Source organism: Coregonus lavaretus (assembly GCF_964263955.1).
Source record: "Coregonus lavaretus genome assembly, chromosome: 16".
NCBI lineage: Eukaryota > Metazoa > Chordata > Actinopteri > Salmoniformes > Salmonidae > Coregonus > Coregonus lavaretus.
Window position 1 is genome coordinate 39,153,603 of NC_140003.1, and position 23,504 is coordinate 39,177,106.

At 38.3% G+C, this 23,504-nt stretch overlaps 1 protein-coding gene across 1 annotated transcript in view; it reads right to left on the reverse strand.

Annotated features, from left to right (window-relative positions):
- Positions 1–23,504, reverse strand: part of LOC311143705 (guanine nucleotide exchange factor DBS-like) — a gene marked incomplete at its 3' end in the record, with an annotated part of 91,051 nt that overhangs the window by 29,517 nt on the left and 38,030 nt on the right. Inside the window, exons 2-3 of the mRNA XM_084179573.1 lie at positions 21,428–21,511; positions 982–1,096 (exon numbers count right to left, since the gene is read on the reverse strand). Coding sequence (XP_084035699.1) covers positions 982–1,096; positions 21,428–21,511 — 199 coding nt within the window. The remainder of the gene's footprint in view (positions 1–981; positions 1,097–21,427; positions 21,512–23,504) is intronic.

Genomic DNA, 23,504 nt, shown 5'->3' on the forward strand with positions numbered 1-23,504 from the left:
CGAGAGAGAGAGAGAGAGAGAAAGAGATAGAGTGCGAGAGAGAGGAGAGAGAGAGAGAGAGAGAGAGAGAGAGAGAGAAGGGCAAAGGATGAGAAGATAAAGGGTAAACAAGGAAAAATGAGGAAAAATTCTGATAGACATCCCTGTGAGGAGGAGGGGGGAGGGGTCCCCCCCCATACACACACACAGCACAGACACATCCATTTACCAAACACTCTCACTGACACAATACCCATAATAGTAAGGCAAAAACCAAGCCTTAAATGACAGTTTTTTAACCAGAGGTTGCCCCTAACCAGGGTGAGATATTTACCATTCACACCGTTCTACCTCAAGCCTCATGTAACAGCATGCAGTGTATATGAGCCTCTAGTGCCACCTGCTGGCCAGTTCCACACAGCAGTCAATGGGAACGGAGGATAACGCACTTTGGTTGGCACTGAAAATATGGTTTCTGCTATCCGGAATACTTGGGACGTCCCTACCCCCCATTGAAGTAGAAATGAAAAATGGTTCTGGTAAGGGTTACGGTTAGGGTTAGGGTTAGGCAAGGGTTAGGGTTAGGGTAGGGGTTAAGGTTGGGTTTAGGGTAGGGTAGGGATGTCCCAAGGATTCCGGATAGCGCTGACCCTGAAAATATAGTCCATACCATTGGCTGAGTTGATAACCTGTGAACCTACAGTATGAACAATGCGGCTGGTGAACAAGGAAGTTTAAAATGCAGTAGATGTTAGCGACTTTATCGGATTGCGCCTAAGTTCCTCCTAACATGTTCAATATCCATCTGTCTCTCCTCCGTTCCCTCCCTCTAAAATAGACTGATCTGACTGGTTACCATGGGAATAATAAATGCAGGTAGCTTGGAGACAGGAAGTGTCTGTGAAGAAGCAAGAGGGGAGGACATCAAGGTGTGTGTATGTGTGTGTGTGTGTGTGTTTGTATGTGTGTGTGCGTATGTATTTACAGTACGTTGAATCTCACCTGGGGACGCTGGTCAGGTAAGTGAGCACGTTGTGGAACTCCCTCTCCTGAATCTCTCCGAAAGCAGAGAACTCTGGGAACACGATGATGGGGCTGCCGTTCTGTCCTCGGCCCCCTGGGAAAGAAACATGGAAGACTTCAGAACAAAGTTTACTAGAACAAAGAGTTCACTAGAACAGAGAGTTCACTAGAAAAGAGAAGGCTCAGTCACACTTCTTCTGGTGATTTGTTGAAACAATTTAGATAAGGATTACCACAAGAGGGCGCCAGTAGGACTGACAAACCAGTCTGGCTGATGAGTTGAGAAACAGAAAAGAGGAAGGGGGTGAGGGGGGGGGGGGGGGGGGGGGGGCAGAGAGAGACAGAGAGAGCGAGACAGAGACAGAGACAGAGACAGAGACAGAGTGAGAGAGAGAGAGAGACAGAGAGAGAGAGAGAGAGAGAGAGGAGGGTGAGAAAGTGTTTACAAACACACACAGACATACAGTACACTTATAAATGGGACAATTAGTCACACACACACAGTCCTTGGCGGGAGCAGCTGTTCTATTAGCCCATGTGATCAGAATATCAATCTGTCTGCTTTCCCCTCTCCTATTATCACCGTAGCAACAGCAACTGCTTGGTCATCGTTTCACTCTGTCTGTTTTGATTCTGCTGCATCTATGTAGAGACATGGCTCTCTGTAAAATGGACGCTGACAGGCAGAACATCCAATAAAGACTGCCACAGTCCCCAAGGTGACCTTACATGCAGAACATAGAGGGGGACAGAGACGGGGAAAAGTGTGTGTGTGAGTGCGCATAGGTGTGTGTGTGTGTCAGGGGGGAGGGGGGTCTTCTATGTAATGAGGTGAATGCAGTAGTGAAGGGATTTACAGGCACTGGAAGTCTGCTCACAAGCCATTCTGTATAGCTTTGAACCATTTTACATGCTGTACAGAGACACATTGAATTGACAAGACAACTGGAAAAACAGAAACTTCATATTGGCTCATACACAACAGAGATGTACAGTGGGGGAAAAAAGTATTTAGTCAGCCACCAATTGTGCAAATTCTCCCACTTAAAAAGATGAAAGAGGCCTGTAATTTTCATCATAGGTACACGTCAACTATGACAGACAAAATGAGAAAAAAAATCCAGAAAATCATATTGTAGGATTTCTAATGAATTTATTTGCAAATTATGGTGGAAAATAAGTATTTGGTCAATAACAAAAGTTTCTCAATACTTTGTTATATACCCTTTGTTGGCAATGACACAGGTAAAACGTTTTCTGTAAGTCTTCACAAGGTTTTCACACACTGTTGCTGGTATTTTGGCCCATTCCTCCATGCAGATCTCCTCTAGAGCAGTGATGTTTTGGGGCTGTCGCTGGGCAACACAGACTTTCAACTCCCTCCAAAGATTTTCTATGGGGTTGAGATCTGGAGACTGGCTAGGCCATTCATTCTTTCCTTTACACGGATCAGTCGTCCTGGTCCCTTTGCAGAAAAACAGCCCCAAAGCATGATGTTTCCACCCCCATGCTTCACAGTAGGTATGGTGTTCTTTGGATGCAACTAAGCATTCTTTGTCCTCCAAACACGGCGAGTTGAGTTTTTACCAAAAAGTTCTATTTTGGTTTCATCTGACCATATGACATTCTCCCTATCCTCTTCTGGATCATCCAAATGCACTCTAGCAAACTTCAGACGGGCCTGGACATGTACTGGCTTAAGCAGGGGGACACGTCTGGCACTGCAGGATTTGAGTCCCTGGCGGCGTAGTGTGTTACTGATGGTAGGCTTTGTTACTTTGGTCCCAGCTCTCTGCAGGTCATTCACTAGGTACCCCCGTGTGGATCTGGGATTTTTGCTCACCGTTCTTGTGATCATTTTGACCCCACGGGGTGAGATCTTGCGTGGAGCCCCAGATCGAGGGAGATTAGATCAGTGGTCTTGTATGTCTTCCATTTCCTAATAATAGCTCTCACAGTTGATTTCTTCAAACCAAGCTGCTTACCTATTGCAGATTCAGTCTTCCCAGCCTGGTGCAGGTCTAGAATTTTGTTTCTGGTGTCCTTTGACAGCTATTTGGTCTTGGCCATAGTGGAGTTTGGAGTGTGACTGTTTGAGGTTGTGGACAGGTGTCTTTTATACTGATACACAACAGAGACTGATATACAACAGAGACTGATATACAACAGAGACTGATACACAACAGAGACTGATATACAACAGAGACTGATACACAACAGAGACTGATATACAACAGAGACTGATATACAACAGATACTGATATACAACAGAGACTGATATACAACAGAGACTGATATACAACAGAGACTGATATACAACAGATACTGATATACAACAGAGACTGATATACAACAGAGACTGATACACAACATAGACTGATATACAACAGAGACTGATATACAACAAAGACTGATATACAACAGAGACTGATATACAACAGAGACTGATACACAACAGAGACTGATATACAACAGAGACTGATATACAACAGAGACTGATATACAACAGAGACTGATATATAACAGAGACTGATACACAACAGAGACTGATATACAACAGACTGATATACAACAGAGACTGATATACAACAGAGACTTATATACAACAGAGACTGATATACAACAGAGACTGATATACAACAGATACTGATATACAACAGAGACTGATATACAACAGAGACTGATACACAACAGAGACTGATATACAACAGAGACTGATATACAACAGAGACTGATATACAACAGAGACTGATATACAACAGAGACTGATATACAAAAGAGACTGATACACAAGAGAGACTGATATACAACAGAGACTGATATACAACAGAGACTGATATACAACAGAGACTGATATATAACAGAGACTGATACACAACAGAGACTGATATACAACAGACTGATATACAACAGAGACTGATATACAACAGAGACTGATATACAACAGAGACTGATACACAACAGAGACTGATATACATCAGACTGATACACAACAGAGACTGATATACAACAGACTGATACACAACAGAGACTTATACACAACAGAGACTGATATACAAAAGAGACTGATATACAACACACTGATATACAACAGAGACTGATACACAACAGAGACTGATACACAACAGAGACTAATACACAACAAAGACTGATATCAACAGACTGATACACAACAGAGACTGATATACAACAGACTGATATACAACAGATACTGATATACAACAGAGACTGATATACAACAGACTGATATACAACAGACTGATATACAACAGAGACTGATACACGACAGATACTGATATACAACAGAGACTGATATACAACAGAGACTGATATACAACAGAGACTGATACACAACAGAGACTGATACACAACAGAGACTGATATACAACAGAGACTGATATACAACAGAGACTGATACACAACAGAGACTGATATACAACAGAGACTGATATACAACAGATACTGATATACAACAGAGACTGATATACAACAGAGACTGACACACAACAGAGACTGATATACAACAGAGACTGATATACAACAGAGACTGATATACAACAGAGACTGATATACAACAGAGACTGATACACAACAGAGACTGATATACAACAGAGACTGATATACAACAGAGACTGATATACAACAGAGACTGATATATAACAGAGACTGATACACAACAGAGACTGATATACAACAGACTGATATACAACAGAGACTGATATACAACAGAGACTGATATACAACAGAGACTGATACACAACAGAGACTGATATACATCAGACTGATACACAACAGAGACTGATATACAACAGACTGATACACAACAGAGACTTATACACAACAGAGACTGATATACAACAGAGACTGATATACAACACACTGATATACAACAGAGACTGATACACAACAGAGACTGATACACAACATAGACTAATACACAACAAAGACTGATATCAACAGACTGATACACAACAGAGACTGATATACAACAGACTGATATACAACAGATACTGATATACAACAGAGACTGATATACAACAGACTGATATACAACAGACTGATATACAACAGAGACTGATACACGACAGAGACTGATATACAACAGACTGATATACAACAGAGACTGATATACAACAGAGACTGATACACAACAGAGACTGATACACAACAGAGACGGATATACAAAAGAGACTGATATACAACAGAGACTGATATATAACAGAGACTGATACACAACAGAGACTGATATACAACATACTGATACACAACAGAGACTTATACACAACAGAGACTGATATACAACAGACTGATATACAACACACTGATATACAACACACTGATATACAACAGAGACTGATACACAACATAGACTGATACACAACAGAGACTAATACACAACAAAGACTGATATCAACAGACTGATACACAACAGAGACTGATATACAACAGACTGATATACAACAGATACTGATATACAACAGAGACTGATATACAACAGACTGATATACAACAGACTGATATACAACAGAGACTGATACACGACAGAGACTGATATACAACAGACTGATATACAACAGAGACTGATATACAACAGAGACTGATATACAACAGAGACTGATATACAACAGAGACTGATACACAACAGAGACTGATACACAACAGAGACTGATATACAATAGACTGATATACAACAGACTGATATACAACAGAGACTGATATACAACAGAGACTGATACACAACAGAGACTGATACACAACAGAGACTGATATTCAACAGAAACTGATATACAACAGAGACTGATATACAACAGTGACTGATATACAACAGAGACTGATACACAACAGAGACTGATACACAACAGACTGATACACAACAAAGACTGATATACAACAGAGACTGTTATACAACAGAGACTGATATACAACAGAGACTGATATACAATAGACTGATATACAACAGACTAATATACAACAGAGACTGATACACAACAGAGACTGATACACAACAGAGACTGATATACAACAGAGACTGATACACAACCGAGACTGATATACAACAGAGACTGATATACAACAGAGACTGATACACAACAGAGACTGATACACAACAGAGACTGATATTCAACAGAGACTGATATACAACAGAGACTGATATACAACAGAGACTGATATTCAACAGAGACTGATACACAACAGAGACTGATATACAACAGACTGATATACAACAGAGACTGATATACAACAGACTGATATACAACAGAGACTGATACACAACAGAGACTGATATACAACAGACTGATATACAACAGAGACTGATATACAACAGAGACTGATATACAACAGACTGATACACAACAGAGACTGATATACAACAGAGACTGATATACAACAGAGACTGATATACAACAGAGACTGATATACAACAGAGACTGATATACAACATACTGATATACAACAGACTGATACACAACAGAGACTGATATACAACAGACTGATATACAACAGATATTGATATACAACAGAGACTGATACACAACAGACTGATACACAACAGACTGATACACAACAAAGACTGATATACAACAGAGACTGTTATACAACAGAGACTGATATACAACAGAGACTGATATACAACAGAGACTGATATACAACAGAGACTGATATACAACATACTGATATACAACAGACTGATACACAACAGAGACTGATATACAACAGACTGATATACAACAGATATTGATATACAACAGAGACTGATACACAACAGACTGATACACAACAGACTGATACACAACAAAGACTGATATACAACAGAGACTGTTATACAACAGAGACTGATATACAACAGAGACTGATATACAACAGAGACTGATATACAACATACTGATATACAACAGACTGATACACAACAGAGACTGATATACAACAGACTGATATACAACAGATATTGATATACAACAGAGACTGATACACAACAGACTGATACACAACAGACTGATACACAACAAAGACTGATATACAACAGAGACTGTTATACAACAGAGACTGATATACAACAGAGACTGATACACAACAGAGACTGATATACAACATACTGATATACAACATACTGATACACAACAGAGACTGACACACAACAGAGACTGATACACAACAGACTGATACACAACAGAGACTGATATACAACAGAGACACATATACAACAGAGACTGATATACAACAGAGACTGATACACAACAGAGACTGATACACAACAGAGACTGATATACAACAGAGACTGATATACAACAGAGACTGATACACAACAGAGACTGATATACAACAGAGACTGATATACAACATAGACTGATATACAACAGAGACTGGTATATAACAGAGACTGATACACAACAGACTGATACACAACATAGACTGATATACAACAGACTGATATACAACAGAGACTGATATACAACAGAGACTGATATACAACAGAGACTGATATACAACAGACTGATACACAACAGAGACTGATACACAACAGATAATGATACACAACAGAGACTGATACACAACAGAGACTGATAAACAATAGAGACTGATAAACAACAGAGACTGATATACAACAGAGACTGATACACAACAGAGACTGATACACAACAGACTGATACACAACAGAGACTGATACACAACAGAGACTGATACACAACAGACTGATACACAACAGAGACTGACATACAACAGACTGATACACAACAGAGACTGATATAATAACAGAGACTGATATACAACAGACTGATATACAACAGACTGATACACAACAGAGACTGATACACAACAGAAACTGATACACAACAGAGACTGATACACAACATAGACTGATACACAACAGAGACTGATACACAACAGTGACTGATACACAACAGACTGATATACAACAGAGACTGATATACAACAGACTGATATACAACAGACTGATATACAACAGAGACTGATATACAACAGAGACTGATACACAACAGACTGATACACAACAGAGACTGATACACAACAGAGACTGATATACAACAGAGACTGATATACAACAGAGACTGATATACAACAGAGACTGATATACAACAGACTGATATACAACAGAGACTGATATACAACAGACTGATATACAACAGAGACTGATATACAACAGACTGATATACAACATAGACTGATATACAACAGAGACTGATATACAACAGAGACTGATATACAACAGACTGATATACAACAGAGACTGATATACAACAGAGACTGATATACAACAGACTGATATACAACAGACTGATATACAACAGAGACTGATACACGACAGAGACTGATATACAACAGACTGATATACAACAGAGACTGATATACAACAGAGACTGAATACAACAGAGACTGATACACAACAGAGACTGATACACAACAGAGACGGATATACAACAGAGACTGATATACAACAGAGACTGATATATAACAGAGACTGATACACAACAGAGACTGATATACAACAGACTGATACACAACAGAGACTTATACACAACAGAGACTGATATACAACAGACTGATATACAACACACTGATATACAACACACTGACATACAACAGAGACTGATACACAACATAGACTGATAGACAACAGAGACTAATACACAACAAAGACTGATATCAACAGACTGATACACAACAGAGACTGATATACAACAGACTGATATACAACAGATACTGATATACAACAGAGACTGATATACAACAGACTGATATACAACAGATACTGATATACAACAGAGACTGATATACAACAGACTGATATACAACAGACTGATATACAACAGAGACTGATATACAACAGAGACTGATATACAACAGAGACTGATACACAACAGAGACTGATACACAACAGAGACTGATATACAATAGACTGATATACAACAGACTGATATACAACAGAGACTGATATACAACAGACACTGATACACAACAGAGACTGATACACAACAGAGACTGATATTCAACAGAAACTGATATACAACAGAGACTGATATACAACAGTGAATGATATACAAATGAGACTGATACACAACAGAGACTAATACACAACAGACTGATACACAACAAAGACTGATATACAACAGAGACTGTTATACAACAGAGACTGATATACAACAGAGACTGATATACAATAGACTGATATACAACAGACTAATATACAACAGAGACTGATACACAACAGAGACTGATACACAACAGAGACTGATATACAACAGAGACTGATACACAACAGAGACTGATACACAACAGAGACTGATATTCAACAGAGACTGATATACAACAGAGACTGATATACAACAGAGACTGATATACAACAGAGACTGATACACAACAGAGACTGATATACAACAGACTGATATATAACAGACTGATATACAACAGACTGATATACAACAGAGACTGATACACAACAGAGACTGATATACAACAGACTGATATACAACAGAGACTGATATACAACAGAGACTGATATACAACAGACTGATACACAACAGAGACTGATATACAACAGACTGATATACAACAGAGACTGATATACAACAGAGACTGATATACAACAGAGACTGATACACAACAGAGACTGATATACAACATACTGATATACAACAGACTGATACACAACAGAGACTGATATACAACAGAGACTGATATACAACAGAGACTGATATACAACAGATACTGATATACAACAGAGACTGATATACAACAGAGACTGATACACAACAGAGACTGATATACAACAGAGACTGATATACAACAGAGACTGATATACAACAGAGACTGATATACAAAAGAGACTGATACACAAGAGAGACTGATATACAACAGAGACTGATATACAACAGAGACTGATATACAACAGAGACTGATATATAACAGAGACTGATACACAACAGAGACTGATATACAACAGAGACTGATATACAAAAGAGACTGATACACAAGAGAGACTGATATACAACAGAGACTGATATACAACAGAGACTGATATACAACAGAGACTGATATATAACAGAGACTGATACACAACAGAGACTGATACACAACAGAGACTGATATACAACAGACTGATATACAACAGAGACTGATATACAACATACTGATATACAACAGACTGATATACAACAGAGACTGATATACAACAGAGACTGATATACAACAGATACTGATATACAACAGAGACTGATATACAACAGAGACTGATATACAACAGAGACTTATATACAACAGAGACTGATATACAACAGAGACTGATATACAACAGATACTGATATACAACAGAGACTGATATACAACAGAGACTGATACACAACAGAGACTGATATACAACAGAGACTGATATACAACAGAGACTGATATACAACAGAGACTGATATACAACAGAGACTGATATACAAAAGAGACTGATACACAAGAGAGACTGATATACAACAGAGACTGATATACAACAGAGACTGATATACAACAGAGACTGATATATAACAGAGACTGATACACAACAGAGACTGATATACAACAGACTGATATACAACAGATACTGATATACAACAGAGACTGATATACAACAGAGACTGATACACAACAGAGACTGATATACATCAGACTGATACACAACAGAGACTGATATACAACAGACTGATACACAACAGAGACTTATACACAACAGAGACTGATATACAAAAGAGACTGATATACAACACACTGATATACAACAGAGACTGATACACAACAGAGACTGATACACAACAGAGACTAATACACAACAAAGACTGATATCAACAGACTGATACACAACAGAGACTGATATACAACAGACTGATATACAACAGATACTGATATACAACAGAGACTGATATACAACAGACTGATATACAACAGACTGATATACAACAGAGACTGATACACGACAGATACTGATATACAACAGAGACTGATATACAACAGAGACTGATATACAACAGAGACTGATACACAACAGAGACTGATACACAACAGAGACTGATATACAACAGAGACTGATATACAACAGAGACTGATACACAACAGAGACTGATATACAACAGAGACTGATATACAACAGATACTGATATACAACAGAGACTGATATACAACAGAGACTGACACACAACAGAGACTGATATACAACAGAGACTGATATACAACAGAGACTGATATACAACAGAGACTGATATACAACAGAGACTGATACACAACAGAGACTGATATACAACAGAGACTGATATACAACAGAGACTGATATACAACAGAGACTGATATATAACAGAGACTGATACACAACAGAGACTGATATACAACAGACTGATATACAACAGAGACTGATATACAACAGAGACTGATATACAACAGAGACTGATACACAACAGAGACTGATATACATCAGACTGATACACAACAGAGACTGATATACAACAGACTGATACACAACAGAGACTTATACACAACAGAGACTGATATACAACAGAGACTGATATACAACACACTGATATACAACAGAGACTGATACACAACAGAGACTGATACACAACAGAGACTAATACACAACAAAGACTGATATCAACAGACTGATACACAACAGAGACTGATATACAACAGACTGATATACAACAGATACTGATATACAACAGAGACTGATATACAACAGACTGATATACAACAGACTGATATACAACAGAGACTGATACACGACAGAGACTGATATACAACAGACTGATATACAACAGAGACTGATATACAACAGAGACTGATACACAACAGAGACTGATACACAACAGAGACGGATATACAAAAGAGACTGATATACAACAGAGACTGATATACAACAGAGACTGATACACAACAGAGACTGATATACAACATACTGATACACAACAGAGACTTATACACAACAGAGACTGATATACAACAGACTGATATACAACACACTGATATACAACACACTGATATACAACAGAGACTGATACACAACATAGACTGATACACAACAGAGACTAATACACAACAAAGACTGATATCAACAGACTGATACACAACAGAGACTGATATACAACAGACTGATATACAACAGATACTGATATACAACAGAGACTGATATACAACAGACTGATATACAACAGACTGATATACAACAGAGACTGATACACGACAGAGACTGATATACAACAGACTGATATACAACAGAGACTGATATACAACAGAGACTGATATACAACAGAGACTGATATACAACAGAGACTGATACACAACAGAGACTGATACACAACAGAGACTGATATACAATAGACTGATATACAACAGACTGATATACAACAGAGACTGATATACAACAGAGACTGATACACAACAGAGACTGATACACAACAGAGACTGATATTCAACAGAAACTGATATACAACAGAGACTGATATACAACAGTGACTGATATACAACAGAGACTGATACACAACAGAGACTGATACACAACAGACTGATACACAACAAAGACTGATATACAACAGAGACTGTTATACAACAGAGACTGATATACAACAGAGACTGATATACAATAGACTGATATACAACAGACTAATATACAACAGAGACTGATACACAACAGAGACTGATACACAACAGAGACTGATATACAACAGAGACTGATACACAACCGAGACTGATATACAACAGAGACTGATATACAACAGAGACTGATACACAACAGAGACTGATACACAACAGAGACTGATATTCAACAGAGACTGATATACAACAGAGACTGATATACAACAGACTGATACACAACAGAGACTGATACACAACAGAGACTGATATACAACAGACTGATATACAACAGAGACTGATATACAACAGACTGATATACAACAGAGACTGATACACAACAGAGACTGATATACAACAGACTGATATACAACAGAGACTGATATACAACAGAGACTGATATACAACAGACTGATACACAACAGAGACTGATATACAACAGAGATTGATATACAACAGAGACTGATATACAACAGAGACTGATATACAACAGAGACTGATATACAACATACTGATATACAACAGACTGATACACAACAGAGACTGATATACAACAGACTGATATACAACAGATATTGATATACAACAGAGACTGATACACAACAGACTGATACACAACAGACTGATACACAACAAAGACTGATATACAACAGAGACTGTTATACAACAGAGACTGATATACAACAGAGACTGATACACAACAGAGACTGATATACAACATACTGATATACAACATACTGATACACAACAGAGACTGACACACAACAGAGACTGATACACAACAGACTGATACACAACAGAGACTGATATACAACAGAGACACATATACAACAGAGACTGATATACAACAGAGACTGATACACAACAGAGACTGATACACAACAGAGACTGATATACAACAGAGACTGATATACAACAGAGACTGATACACAACAGAGACTGATATACAACAGAGACTGATATACAACATAGACTGATATACAACAGAGACTGGTATATAACAGAGACTGATACACAACAGACTGATACACAACATAGACTGATATACAACAGACTGATATACAACAGAGACTGATATACAACAGAGACTGATATACAACAGAGACTGATATACAACAGACTGATACACAACAGAGACTGATACACAACAGATAATGATACACAACAGAGACTGATACACAACAGAGACTGATAAACAATAGAGACTGATAAACAACAGAGACTGATATACAACAGAGACTGATACACAACAGAGACTGATACACAACAGACTGATACACAACAGAGACTGATACACAACAGAGACTGATACACAACAGACTGATACACAACAGAGACTGACATACAACAGACTGATACACAACAGAGACTGATATAATAACAGAGACTGATATACAACAGACTGATATACAACAGACTGATACACAACAGAGACTGATACACAACAGAAACTGATACACAACAGAGACTGATACACAACATAGACTGATACACAACAGAGACTGATACACAACAGTGACTGATACACAACAGACTGATATACAACAGAGACTGATATACAACAGACTGATATACAACAGACTGATATAAAACAGAGACTGATATACAACAGAGACTGATACACAACAGACTGATACACAACAGAGACTGATACACAACAGAGACTGATATACAACAGAGACTGATATACAACAGAGACTGATATACAACAGAGACTGATATACAACAGACTGATATACAACAGAGACTGATATACAACAGACTGATATACAACAGAGACTGATATACAACAGACTGATATACAACATAGACTGATATACAACAGAGACTGATATACAACAGAGACTGATATACAACAGACTGATATACAACAGAGACTGATATACAACAGAGACTGATATACAACAGACTGATATACAACAGACTGATATACAACAGAGACTGATACACGACAGAGACTGATATACAACAGACTGATATACAACAGAGACTGATATACAACAGAGACTGAATACAACAGAGACTGATACACAACAGAGACTGATACACAACAGAGACGGATATACAACAGAGACTGATATACAACAGAGACTGATATATAACAGAGACTGATACACAACAGAGACTGATATACAACAGACTGATACACAACAGAGACTTATACACAACAGAGACTGATATACAACAGACTGATATACAACACACTGATATACAACACACTGACATACAACAGAGACTGATACACAACATAGACTGATAGACAACAGAGACTAATACACAACAAAGACTGATATCAACAGACTGATACACAACAGAGACTGATATACAACATACTGATATACAACAGATACTGATATACAACAGAGACTGATATACAACAGACTGATATACAACAGATACTGATATACAACAGAGACTGATATACAACAGACTGATATACAACAGACTGATATACAACAGAGACTGATATACAACAGAGACTGATATACAACAGAGACTGATACACAACAGAGACTGATACACAACAGAGACTGATATACAATAGACTGATATACAACAGACTGATATACAACAGAGATGATATACAACAGACACTGATACACAACAGAGACTGATACACAACAGAGACTGATATTCAACAGAAACTGATATACAACAGAGACTGATATACAACAGTGAATGATATACAACAGAGACTGATACACAACAGAGACTAATACACAACAGACTGATACACAACAAAGACTGATATACAACAGAGACTGTTATACAACAGAGACTGATATACAACAGAGACTGATATACAATAGACTGATATACAACAGACTAATATACAACAGAGACTGATACACAACAGAGACTGATACACAACAGAGACTGATATACAACAGAGACTGATACACAACAGAGACTGATACACAACAGAGACTGATATTCAACAGAGACTGATATACAACAGAGACTGATATACAACAGAGACTGATATACAACAGAGACTGATACACAACAGAGACTGATATACAACAGACTGATATATAACAGACTGATATACAACAGAGACTGATATACAACAGAGACTGATATACAACAGACTGATACACAACAGAGACTGATATACAACAGACTGATATACAACAGAGACTGATATACAACAGAGACTGATATACAACAGAGACTGATACACAACAGAGACTGATATACAACATACTGATATACAACAGACTGATACACAACAGAGACTGATATACAACAGACTGATATACAACAGATACTGATATACAACAGAGACTGATACACAACAGACTGATACACAACAGACTGATACACAACAAAGACTGATATACAACAGAGACTGTTATACAACAGAGACTGATATACAACAGAGACTGATACACAACAGAGACTGATATACAACATACTGATATACAACATACTGATACACAACAGAGACTGATATACAACAGAGACTGATATACAACAGACTGATATACAACAGAGACTGATACACAACAGAGACTGATACACAACAGACTGATACACAACAAAGACTGATATACAACAGAGACTGTTATACAACAGAGACTGATATACAACAGAGACTGATACACAACAGAGACTGATACACAACAGAGACTGATATACAACAGAGACTGATACACAACAGAGACTGATATACAACAGAGACTCATATACAACAGAGACTGATATACAACAGAGACTGATACACAACAGAGACTGATATACAACAGAGACTGATATACAACAGAGACTGATACACAACAGAGACTGATATACAACAGAGACTGATATACAACATAGACTGATATACAACAGAGACTGGTATATAACAGAGACTGATACACAACAGACTGATACACAACATAGACTGATATACAACAGACTGATATACAACAGAGACTGATATACAACCGAGACTGATATACAACAGACTGATACACAACAGAGACTGATACACAACAGATAATGATACACAACAGAGACTGATACACAACAGAGACTGATAAACAATAGAGACTGATAAACAACAGAGACTGATATACAACAGAGACTGATACACAACAGAGACTGATACACAACAGACTGATACACAACAGAGACTGATACACAACAGAGACTGATACACAACAGACTGATACACAACAGAGACTGACATACAACAGACTGATACACAACAGAGACTGATATAATAACAGAGACTGATATACAACAGACTGATATACAACAGACTGATACACAACAGAGACTGATACACAACAGAAACTGATACACAACAGAGACTGATACACAACAGAGACTGATACACAACAGAGACTGATACACAACAGTGACTGATACACAACAGAAACTGATACACAACAGAGACTGATACACAACAGAAACTGATACACAACAGAGACTGATACACAACAGAGACTGATACACAACAGAGACTGATACACAACAGAGACTGATATACAACATACTGATATACAACATACTGATACACAACAGAGACTGATATACAACAGAGACTGATATACAACAGAGACTGATATACAACAGACTGATATACAACAGAGACTGATACACAACAGAGACTGATACACAACAGACTGATACACAACAAAGACTGATATACAACAGAGACTGATATACAACAGAGACTGATACACAACAGAGACTGATACACAACAGAGACTGATATACAACAGAGACTGATACACAACAGAGACTGATATACAACAGAGACTCATATACAACAGAGACTGATATACAACAGAGACTGATACACAACAGAGACTGATATACAACAGAGACTGATATACAACAGAGACTGATACACAACAGAGACTGATATACAACAGAGACTGATATACAACATAGACTGATATACAACAGAGACTGGTATATAACAGAGACTGATACACAACAGACTGATACACAACATAGACTGATATACAACAGACTGATATACAACAGAGACTGATATACAACAGAGACTGATATACAACAGACTGATACACAACAGAGACTGATACACAACAGATAATGATACACAACAGAGACTGATACACAACAGAGACTGATAAACAATAGAGACTGATAAACAACAGAGACTGATATACAACAGAGACTGATACACAACAGAGACTGATACACAACAGACTGATACACAACAGAGACTGATACACAACAGAGACTGATACACAACAGACTGATATACAACAGAGACTGATATACAACAGACTGATACACAACAGAGACTGATACACAACAGAAACTGATACACAACAGAGACTGATACACAACAGAGACTGATACACAACAGAGACTGATACACAACAGTGACTGATACACAACAGACTGATATACAACAGAGACCGATATACAACAGACTGATATACAACAGAGACTGATATACAACAGAGACTGATACACAACAGACTGATACACAACAGAGACTGATACACAACAGAGACTGATATACAACAGAGACTGATATACAACAGAGACTGATATACAACAGAGACTGATATACAACAGACTGATATACAACAGAGACTGATATACAACAGACTGATATACAACAGAGACTGATATACAACAGACTGATATACAACATAGACTGATATACAACAGAGACTGATACACAACAGAGACTGATATACAACATACTGATATACAACAGACTGATACACAACAGAGACTGATATACAACAGACTGATATACAACAGATACTGATATACAACAGAGACTGATACACAACAGACTGATACACAACAGACTGATACACAACAAAGACTGATATACAACAGAGACTGTTATACAACAGAGACTGATATACAACAGAGACTGATATACAACATACTGATATACAACATACTGATACACAACAGAGACTGATATACAACAGAGACTGATATACAACAGACTGATATACAACAGAGACTGATACACAACAGAGACTGATACACAACAGACTGATACACAACAAAGACTGATATACAACAGAGACTGTTATACAACAGAGACTGATATACAACAGAGACTGATACACAACAGAGACTGATACACAACAGAGACTGATACACAACAGAGACTGATATACAACAGAGACTCATATACAACAGAGACTGATATACAACAGAGACTGATACACAACAGAGACTGATATACAACATAGACTGATATACAACAGAGACTGATACACAACAGAGACTGATATACAACAGAGACTGATATACAACATAGACTGATATACAACAGAGACTGGTATATAACAGAGACTGATACACAACAGACTGATACACAACATAGACTGATATACAACAGACTGATATACAACAGAGACTGATATACAACAGAGACTGATATACAACAGACTGATACACAACAGAGACTGATACACAACAGAGACTGATACACAACAGACTGATACACAACAGAGACTGACATACAACAGACTGATACACAACAGAGACTGATATAATAACAGAGACTGATATACAACAGACTGATATACAACAGACTGATACACAACAGAGACTGATACACAACAGAAACTGATACACAACAGAGACTGATACACAACAGAGACTGATACACAACAGAGACTGATACACAACAGTGACTGATACACAACAGACTGATATACAACAGAGACTGATATACAACAGACTGATATACAACAGAGACTGATATACAACAGAGACTGATACACAAAAGACTGATACACAACAGAGACTGATACACAACAGAGACTGATATACAACAGAGACTGATATACAACAGAGACTGATATACAACAGAGACTGATATACAACATACTGATATACAACAGAGACTGATATACAACAGACTGATATACAACATAGACTGATATACAACAGAGACTGATATACAACAGAGACTGATATACAACAGACTGATATACAACAGACTGATACACAACAGAGACTGATATACAACAGAGACTGATACACAACAGACTGATACACAACAGAGACTGATATAGAACAGACTGATACACAACAGAGACTGATACACAACAGATTAATACACAACAGAGACTGATATACACTACTGGTCAAACGTTTTAGAACACCTACTCATTCAATGGTTTTTCTTTATTTTTACTATTTTCTAAATTGTAGAATAATAGTGAAGACATCAAAACTATGAAATAACACATATGGAATCATGTAGTAACCAAACAAGTGTTAAACAAATCAAAAGATATTTTATATTTTTCAAATAGACACCCTTTGCATTGATGGCAGCTTTGCACACTCTTGGCATTCTCTCAACCAGCTTCATGAGGTAGTCACCTGGAATGCATTTCAATTAACAGGTGTGCCTTCTTAAAAGTTAATTTGTGGAATTAATTTCCTTCTTAATTTGAGCCAATCAGTTGTGTTGTGACAAGGTATACAGAAGATAGCCATATTTGGTAAAATACCAAGTCCATATTATAGCAAGAACAGCTCAAATAAGCAAAGAGAAATTACAGTCCATCTTGAAACTTTGAAAGTTTCTTCAAGTGCAGTCGCAAAAACCATCAAGCGCTATGATGAAACTGGCTCTCATGAGGACCGCCACAGGAAAGGAAGACCCAGAGTTACCTCTGCTGCAGAGGATAAGTTCATTAGAGCTACCAGCCTCAGAAATTGCAGGCCAAATGAATGCTTCACAGAGTTCAAGTAACAGACACATCTCAATATCAACTGTTCAGAGGAGACCTTCATGGTCGAATTGCTGCAAAGAAACCACTACTAAAGGACACCAATAAGAAGAAGGGACTTGCTTGGGCCAAGAAACACGAGAAATGGACATTAGACCGGTGGAAATTTGTCCTTTGGTGTGGAGCCCAAATTTGATATTTTTGGTTCCAACCACCGTGTCTTTGTGAGACGCGGTGTGGGTGAGCGGATGATCTCTGCATGTGTATTTCCCATCGTAAAGCATGGAGGAGGAGGTGTTATGGTGTGGGGGTGCTTTGCTGGTGACACTGTCTGTGATTTATTTAGAATTAGAGGAGAGGTATGAATGACAAATCCTGAGGGATGAAGTAGCAGCCAGGTCACCGTGATACAAGCCGGTATTCGACGTCCATCCATGTCTGAGGATGTCAGGAGATGACGTGGAAACCGGCCACTAAGCGCAACAGTGAGCGCTGTTACCTTCAACTTGGTTTCAGTTTTGCTAGTGTGTGGGGGATGGACGTAAGCATCTGCCTCTGATTCCAAAGGTTTAAAGTTCAAATGCAGAGATCTAAAGTTGGTTTTGATTTTTAAAAATGAAGCCTATCCCAAACCTTAACCTTTCAGAGTTAATGCCTAACATTACGAATTTGGAGTTAATGCCTGAACTGAACCCTATCCTTAAAAATTCAGAGTAAATACCTAAACTTAACCTTAAACACTTAGAAATGTGTTGTTTGGAACAACTTTGAAATTTGGTGTTTGAGAAACATGGATGAACGTCTAATTCTGACATGAGACTGTGAGAGCTGGTAGGAAACAGACAGTTAATCTGAACTATATCAGGAAGAAGAACAGTATTCACCTGTCTTATGAGTGATATTACTGTATTGCAGACATCTGTATTATGACAGACAGACAGACAGACAGACAGACAGACAGACAGACAGACAGACAGACAGACAGACAGACAGACAGACAGACAGACAGACAGACAGACAGACAGACAGACAGACAGACAGACAGACAGACAGACAGACAGGCAGACAGACAGGCAGACAGACAGGCATACAGGCAGCCAGCAGACAGACAGGCAGGCAGGCAGACAGACAGGAAATATTACCTGAGAGGAAGGCAAACTTCTTCCTAAGGTCAGGGGTGATGTCGATGGCACAGAGGGGGCTGCTCTCCTGCTGCATGATCTCATCTGGTGGAGGAGGAGAAGGAGCAGGAGAAACATAACACAGTCAGAGTCCCAGTCAGGACCTGAGGGGTTAATACAGTAACGTTTTGTGGGGAATAGAATAGAATTGAATGAAAGAACCATCACAATGGTAGAAAAGAGCTAGACATACTCTCTGCCACAAAAACAGGAAGTTAGTATGGCACATAGTCTGGCCAGTACAAAGAAGATGAACAATAATCTGAAACCCAGACCAGAGAGCAGAATGCTACAAAACATCCTAGTAAGGAAAGGTCACACCACATCTTTGGGTCCTGACCCACTAGGGCTGACCCCATTTAGTCGACTGGTCGATTGTTTGGTCTATATTGGTCCGGGGTAGGGGAGGGTTTGGCCGGTGGAGCTTTCCTTTGGTGGAGCTTTCCTTGGATCATCGTGCTAGCATGAGCTTCGGCCTGGACCAAGTTCATATTTGTTACAATGTTTCAAGTTCCTTGCAGACAGTCTATGCGTAGCCAGTGTGATTTATAGGATATTTATTTTTATCAGGATATTTTCTACCTGCGGGCTGCAATGTTTTTATTTGTTAGCTTTATGTAGGCTATTTTTACATATTGGCAATGAATTGTATCATTTTAATTTACATAGAATTCTAACCATATGACATTGATTTTGAGATATGAAGACTTCATTATAAACTAATTGAAACTGTTCCACGAAAATGTGCATATGAAAATCATAACTGGCACGCAGATCAGTAGAAATAGTATTTGTATTGGTATTTGTATTTATTAAGGATCCTCAAGGCAGCAGCTACTCTTCCTGGGGTCCTGCAACATTAAGGCAGTTATATACAATTTAAAATATTACATGACATTATATTTCATAACACTTTACCCAATAGATTTAGTGTGTTCCCTCAGGCCACTACTCCACTATCACATATTTACAATACAACATCCATGTGGTACGTCTGTGTAGAGTGAGTGTCTATATGTATGTGTGTATGTGCCTGTGTGTGTGTCTCTTCACAGTCCCCGCTGTTCATCAAGGTGTATTTTTACCTGTTTTTTAAATCTGATTCTACTGCTTGCATCAGTTACCTGATGTGGAATAGAGTTCCATGTAGTCATGGCTCTATGTAGTACTGTGCGCCTCCCATAGTCCGTTCTGGACTTGGGGACTGTGAAGAGACCTCTGGTGGCATGCCTTGTGGGGTATGCATGGGTGTCCGAGCTGTGTGCCAGTATTCCAAACAGACAGCTCAGTACATTCAGCTCGTCGACACCTCTCACAAAAACAAGCAGTGATGAAGTCAATCTCTCTTCCACTCTGAGCCAGGAGAGACTGACATGCATGTCATCAATGTTAGCTCTCCATGTACTTTTAAGGGCCAGCCGTGCTGCCCTGTTCTGAGCCAACTGCAATTTTCCCAAGTCCCTTTTTGTGGCACCTGACCACACTACTGAACAGTAGTCCAGGTGCGACAAAACTAGGGCCTGTAGGACCTGCCTTGTTGATAGTGTTGTTTGGACATACTTCTCCCCATCTCAGCTACTATATGATTTGACCGTGACAGTCTACAATCCAGGGTTACTCCAAGCAGTTTAGTCACCTCAACATGTTCAATTTCCACATTATTCATTACGAGATATAGTTGAGGTTTAGGGTTTAGTGAATGATTTGACCCAAATACAATGCTTTTAGTTTTGGAAATATTCAGGACTAACTTATTCCTTGCCACCCATTCCGAAACTAACTGCAACTCTTTGTTAAGCATTGCAGTTATTTCAGTTGCTGTAGTAGCTGACGTGTATAGTGTTGAGTCATCCGCATACATAGACACGCTGGCTTTACTCAATGCCAGTGGCATGTCGTTAGTAAAGATTGTTAAAAGCAAGGGGCCTAGACAGCTGCCCTGGGGAATTCCTGATTCTACCTGGATTATGTTTGAGAGGCTTCCATTAAAGAACACCCTCTGTGTTCTGTTAGACAAGTAACTCTTTATCCACATTAT